At 36.8% G+C, this 6,968-nt stretch overlaps 2 protein-coding genes across 3 annotated transcripts in view; both read left to right on the forward strand.

The window, feature by feature from the left end:
* LOC104751042 (receptor homology region, transmembrane domain- and RING domain-containing protein 2) lies at window positions 2,396–4,852 on the forward strand. Its single transcript, XM_010472917.2, has 4 exons — window positions 2,396–2,994; window positions 3,181–3,414; window positions 3,526–3,933; window positions 4,029–4,852. The coding sequence occupies exons 1-4, from the start codon at window positions 2,865–2,867 to the stop codon at window positions 4,604–4,606; spliced, it is 1,350 nt and encodes a 449-aa protein (XP_010471219.1). The 5' UTR covers window positions 2,396–2,864; the 3' UTR covers window positions 4,607–4,852.
* The window catches only part of LOC104751043 (alpha-(1,4)-fucosyltransferase-like), an 8,461-nt gene continuing 6,466 nt past the window's right edge, over window positions 4,974–6,968 (forward strand). The window contains exons 1-3 of one of the 2 annotated variants that reach the window (XM_010472918.2): window positions 4,974–5,563; window positions 6,168–6,341; window positions 6,421–6,964. In XM_010472918.2, coding sequence (XP_010471220.1) covers window positions 5,102–5,563; window positions 6,168–6,341; window positions 6,421–6,964 — 1,180 coding nt within the window. In that variant the 5' untranslated portion in view covers window positions 4,974–5,101. The remainder of the gene's footprint in view (window positions 5,564–6,167; window positions 6,342–6,420; window positions 6,965–6,968) is intronic. The other variant, XM_010472919.2, reaches the window with a different exon arrangement.

The following is a 6,968-nucleotide window of genomic DNA, read 5'->3' on the forward strand; positions in this document are numbered from 1 at the left end:
CCGGGTCGGTTTTTTTAAAAGGTTTTTAAACCAATTTTGAAAATCGGATCTTTACTTATTTGGTCATACGGGTCGGGTTGTTAATCAAACATTAAATTCGCTTACAAGAATCGGATCTTACCTAAAAATGTATCTAATTAAATTTGCAACATCTCTAAAATATCGAGAGAACAAAAACAATTAGGTAAGTGGTTATACGTATATTCCTAATGATCGGATTACATAAATCAAATCCTAACTATACTCAAAATAACGATATCCTTTACCATTATTCCCTAAAACAAAACAAGTAAAATCGCATGAATATTCTCTAAACTTGCGAATGAAGATTATTACATCCCACTGAAAAAGAGAAAATCCTACCTACAACCTTGAAAACTATATATATATGTGTCACTCTCTACCCAATAGAAAAACCACCACATCCAAAAAGAAAAATTAATTACCTAAACATTTCGGCATCTACTATAGCTGAGGTCATGAGTAGCTGAGATTAGAAGAGTTTGCAGAAAATAATAGTGTGATTCTCATGTCTAAAAAACAGTAGCAGGATAGAGTTAATTGAATTAACAATACTAATCATCTACCGATTCAAAAAAAATTTAAGAACATGAAAAAATCTGGGTAAAGAGAACGAGTTCAGCACCTTCAATAAATCCCCCATTGGAGTTCAGACAAGATCATTGAGTAGCAAAATCAAGGTTCATAAGACAAAATTACCGACGCAAATACTCTGATTTCAAGAAGATATACAAAATTTCAGAGTGATTCGTTGGGAATGAATCAGAATTGAAATAGTCCACTTTACTCAGATTTTTCTTTAGATGCCGCAGATCTTTTTTTTGGTGTGCAAATGTGGCAGATCTATAAACTCCTTAAAATATTATATATCTGTATTATTAATTCTTTTTTTTACGGTAACATTATATATTTACCTTAACTAACCCTTACTATAATACATAAATTTCATTGATCTAAACTATATAGTGACAAATATATAGAAAATTGATGCATTATATTTTGTGTTGGTAAAAAATTAAAACAAAAGCACTCCAAATATTATATTTAGTGTATTTACAAAAACACTATAATAAACAAGAATAGTATTTACACACCTAAAAGACAGTTAATTATTTATAATTTATTAATTAAACCCACATAAATATGGAAAATAAATCTTAAAATAAATATGTTAGGAAAAATTAAAACCAAAATCTACAATGTATTGTAGTCAATTCAATATATATATATATATGTAGATATATATATATATATATATATAAATATTAAAAAACAATAATATTTACAATCAGAATTAAAATTCTCAATTTTTAAAAATGAACAAAGATACACCGAGTAAATACTAAATAAATAACATTTAAATGAAAAATATATATATAATAGTAAATTAAAAAATCAGCACTATAACAATTATATATATTTGCACTAGAGTCTACAATTCTGAGTTTATGTATACCATCTCCTATATATATATATATTCATAAATATATATAGTTAGTCCAATCAAGCTGAGCTTTTGCAAATATATATAGTTAGTCTTATCGACCAATACAAAAGAATTTGAAAGTTTTACGAATACAAAAATGTGTAGATAGCATGGTTATATCTATAATTCTTCCACGGAATTTGAGCCGAAGTTAGCAAAAAGCCAAAAAGTGATGACATTCTATTGTACTTTAAAAATGTATTTCGAGCTCTATATGTGGATATACTTGTTTGATTATAAATATCCTGAGAAATTTTTTTAGATATATATTTGTTTATAAAAATTCAAATCATATCATCTGCTGAAAAAATCTAAAAATTTTATTAACTTTATTTATTAAATAGTAATTAAAATAATTAAATATAAAATTAAATAAAAGTGAAAGGAGAATTATATTTTAATCTAATATATTGATTTAAATTAGGTAGATAGTTTTTAGGAAATTAATATTATCAAATAAGGAAATGATTGTGTTTAGTTGTAAGGATTGTAGAGAATTTATTTAAGACTTGTTTGGATATTTGACAAATTGCTTAAAATTCTTGACCCCAATCCTTGGTTTATGTTGGTTATGCTCTGGACCGGTCTTTTTTGCATACCAATGAGTGTTAACTGTAAACCAAAAGAATCAAGCCAATGGATCCAAAAAACCAAAACCAATGAGTGGTAATGGTAAATCAAACGAATCAATCAACCAATGGATCCACGAAAACAAAACCAATGAGTGGTAATGGTAAACCAAACGAATTAATCAACCAATGGATCCACGAATACAAAACCAATGAGTGGTATTGATAAACCAAACGAATCAACCAACGGATCCACGAAAACAAAACCATGAGCTCATGACTCACTTTTGTACTACGTGTAAATTACTATTTTTAATTTCATCAGTTATCAGATCATCCGGTGATAGATGCGAATATACAAAAATGCTGACAAAGTAACCTAACAAAGCTCGAATCGGAGAATTCCAGATAATCTTATTACACGAAACATTTTTTTAAAAGTAAATTTAGCTTTCCAAATCTCCTCTCTTTCTTCTCTTTGTCTTGTCTCTCTCTCTCTCTCTTTCGGCTCAAGAAAGAACCCTAAAAATCTCCAGAAAACTAAAAAGATCCTCCTCCTCCTCCTCCTCCTCCTCCTCAACTACCCCATTCAACGATCTGAGTCTTGTCGGGGGTGTTTTAAATTTGTTTCCTTTGATATGGTTTAGAATTTGTGATCTAAATGGAAGCTGACGTGTCAATTTCCTGAAACCCTTATCGCCAAAATTTACAGAAACCGAAAAAATCGAAACTTTTTTCTTTTTTTGTGTTCGTTTTGATTTGTTTGAACAAAGGGCACGGTAGGGACGATGATGAATCGTGCTTTGGTCCTACTACTACTTTTACACGTTTTCACTGTTTCTTGTTTAGCTTCAGCCAAAGTTATTCTCATCAGGAACAACCTCACTCTCTCTTTCGATGACATCGAAGCTAATTTTGGTTAGTTTCTTTTATCTTCTTTGATCTTACTTACCCCTCCTCTGTTTTTCGTATGCATCGATTTCAAAATTAGAGGCTTTTGATTCTGAAATTGGGTCAACGCACTTAGTTTTGAGGGTAATGAATTGAAAAAGATGTGATTTTTAATATGTTTTATTGCTAAATTGGCCAATTTTTTTTTTGCAGCTCCGTCAGTGAAGGGTACAGGTGAAATTGGAGTGGTTTATGTAGCTGAGCCTCTTGATGCTTGTCAGAATCTAATGAATAAACCAGAGCAAAAGAGCTCTAATGAAACTTCCCCTTTTGTGTTGATTGTAAGAGGAGGCTGTAGTTTTGAAGAGAAAGTGAGAAAAGCTCAGAGAGCTGGTTTTAAAGCTGCTATTATCTATGACAGTGAAGACCATGGAACCTTGATTGCAAGTATGAACCTTTCTTTCTTCTTTAGTTTCTGTTTTGATCCTATTTGATTCTCAAATGTCTCTGCTGGTCTTTTGATGGCTTTAACATTTAGGTTTTTGTTTTTTTTTTCAGTGGCAGGTAACTCGGGTGGTATAAAGATTCATGCTGTTTTCGTTACTAAAGAAACGGGAGAAGCGTTGCAGGAGTCTGCTGGTTTCCCCGATACAAAAGTTTGGTTGATTCCAAGTTTTGAGAACTCTGCTTGGTCGATCATGGCGGTTTCATTCATTTCGTTGCTAGCAATGTCTGCTGTTCTCGCTACTTGTTTCTTTGTCCGTAGGCATCGTATTAGAAGGCGGACAACATCTCGGTCCTCTCGAGTCCGTGAGTTCCACGGTATGAGCCGCCGATTGGTTAAAGCAATGCCGACTCTCATATTCAGTTCTTTTCACGAAGACAACACTACTGCATTCACTTGTGCTATTTGCCTCGAAGACTACACTGTTGGAGACAAGCTTAGGCTCTTACCTTGCTGCCACAGTGAGTATCTATCTATACCAAATACAGTAACTTAGGAACATTTGTTTGAACCAGCTAGTAAATCTATGTTTCTGCTTTTGCGTGTTTGTTTTCAGAGTTTCATGCTGCTTGTGTTGACTCGTGGTTAACCTCTTGGAGAACGTTCTGTCCAGTATGCAAACGAGATGCAAGAACCAGCACAGGCGAGCCTCCAGCTTCAGAGAGCACGCCATTGCTCTCATCCGCTGGATCGTCTTTCAACTCTTCCTCTCTACACTCTTCCGTCAGATCATCCGCGCTATTGATCGGTCCTTCCATGGGCTCATTACCTTCTTTCTCTCCCGCATACGCGAGCTCATCATATATCAGACAATCTTTCCAGTCTTCCTCTAACCGTAGATCTCCTCCAATAAGCGTAAGCCGTAGCTCTGTGGATCTCAGGCAACAAGGAGCTTCTCCATCACCATCACCATCACCATCATACATTTCCCATATGGCTTCTCCACAGTCACTGGGTTACCCTACTATCTCCCCTTTCAACACGAGGTACATGTCACCCTACAGGCCTAGTCCGAGCAATGCGTCACCTGCATTGCCTGGATCATCGAATTATCAGTTCCATCCACTACGTTACAGTGAATCAGCCGGAACTTTCTCTCCATACGCCTCTGCAAACTCGCTTCCCGACTGTTAAACCAACAACAACCGGTCTTGGTTCTGCACTTCTGGTCATATAAGATTATTTGATTTTGCATATTGAGTTTTTACTACGAAAACTTACGTGTGGTGCTTGTATTGTGTGTGTAACGATGCTCTTTATAGTTCTTTTGGTTGAGATGAACATCTTTCGGGTTTAGGTTAGAGATTTCAATACTTTCACAATACACAAACTCTGTTCCTTTGTAGAAAAATATACGTTTCTCTCTTGTTGCTTGTTCAAGTATACGACTCTGTAATTATAAAGCCCAATATAGAGTTCATATTAATAATACCAATTAGGCCCAATAAAGAGTCCAGTTTCTAAAACGACGCCATTTAGTAGATTTTGGTAATTTGGTAACTGGGACCAAGTAGAGAAACTGACTACGCTTAAAGTGAATGAAGACAAAAGCTTCATCCCACCGTTGGCCGGACTATACTCCTCCGGCGTCGTCGAGGATCTCCGGTGGTTCGAGGAATCAATCTCACCATGCCAATGAGGCACCTCAACGCTATCGCCGTTTTACTAATGATGTTCTTTACTCTCTTAATCCTATCTTTCACAGGCGTTTTAGAATTCCCAGCTGCTTCAACTTCGATCCCGGCAACGAAATTACCTGATTCAACATCGGATCCGTTCAGTGACGTCCTCTTAGCTTATAAAAAATGGGACTTTCGAGTGGGTTGTGCTCGGTTTAAGGAGAATCATAAGGATTCGATCCGTGGCAATGTTAGTTCGGGTTCTTTACAAGTATCTGGTGGTGAGTTGGGTTGTGGTAAGCTTAAGATGGAGCATGTTAAGGTTTTGGTTAAAGGGTGGACTTGGATTCCGGATAATTTGGAAAATTTGTATTCTTGTCGATGTGGGATGACTTGTTTGTGGACTAAATCACCGGTTTTGGTTGATTCACCTGATGCTTTGTTATTTGAGACCACAACTCCTCCGCTTCAGGTAAATTACTTGTTTGATTCTGGTGGTTTTGTTTAAAGCATGCGTTTTGGAGAGTAGTTTATAGATTTGGATGATTAGGACAGTTTAGATCACACTTTCTCTTTTTTGGCCCCCAAATTGGATGTGATCTTGTGATGTCTGCTGCACTCTAGCTCTTTATTGTGGTGTGTTTAGGCTATCAATTCTTGGTGTGTTTAGGCTATCAATTCTTGGTGTGTTTAGGCTATCAATTCTTGGATTTTCTGTGGGTTATAGTCTCAAGAGCTGCATTTCTATGGATCTGATTGTGGTGTGTTTAGGCTATCAATTCTTGGATTTTCTGTGGATTAGTCTCAAGAGCTGCATTTTAATGTATCATTGTATCTGATTGTGCTGTCACGTCTTAGTTGAAACTTTGTGTAATGCTGTTCCTGTCTTGACCAATTTGGAGATGGAGCTGCTTGTGTATTGGTTTTGGAAAGTGGTACATAGTTTTGGATGTTCAGGGGAAATTAAAATCTCATATGGTCTTATTTTCTCTCAAATATGATGTGTGATCCTTCAGTGTCACTATAGGTGATCTTTCAAATATTGTGATCCGGAGTTTCTTGCTTTTTTTCCATAGAGACGTGTTGGAGACCCTCTCCGTGTGTTCATGGAGCTAGAGGCTGGAAGAAAACGCTCAGGCTGTGAAGATATATTCATCAGCTACCATGCCAAAGACGATGTCCAAACAACTTACGCGGGTGCGCTCTTTCATAATAACAGAAACTATCACATCTCTCCACATAAAAACAATGTAAGTAAACTCCAATTCTATATGCATTTCTCTTTCATTTTCCTCTGTTGTCTAATTCGATTGTTAACCATTTGCACAGGATGTTCTGGTGTATTGGTCTTCCTCAAGATGCCTCCCTCACAGAGACCGTCTCGCAAAAAGCCTACTCGATCTGATTCCCCACCATTCTTTGGGTAAGTGTCTAAACAATGTCGGTGGCTTGGACGCAGCGCTCTCTATGTATCCAGAATGTGTTGCCGAGTCCAACACTGAGCCAAAATGGTACGATCACCTCCACTGTACCATGTCACACTACAAGTTCGTCCTTGCAATCGAAAACACAGTCACTGAATCATACGTGACCGAGAAGCTTTTCTATGCGCTCGACTCTGGCTCTGTTCCGATATATTTCGGGGCCTCTAACGTGCAAGACTTTGTCCCTCCCCATTCCGTGATCGACGGTAGCAAATTCAGCTCGATGCAGGAATTGGCTACGTACGTGAAACGGCTCGGTGATGATCCTGTGGCTTACTCGGAGTACCACGCGTGGAGGCGGTGTGGACTAGTGGGGAACTATGGGAAAACCCGCGCAGTGAGTCTCGATACGTTGCCGTGTCGGTTGTGCGAAGAGATTAGCAGAAGAGGCGG

The sequence above is a fragment of the Camelina sativa genome, chromosome 16 (genome assembly GCF_000633955.1).
Source record: "Camelina sativa cultivar DH55 chromosome 16, Cs, whole genome shotgun sequence".
Taxonomy (NCBI): Eukaryota; Viridiplantae; Streptophyta; class Magnoliopsida; order Brassicales; family Brassicaceae; genus Camelina; species Camelina sativa.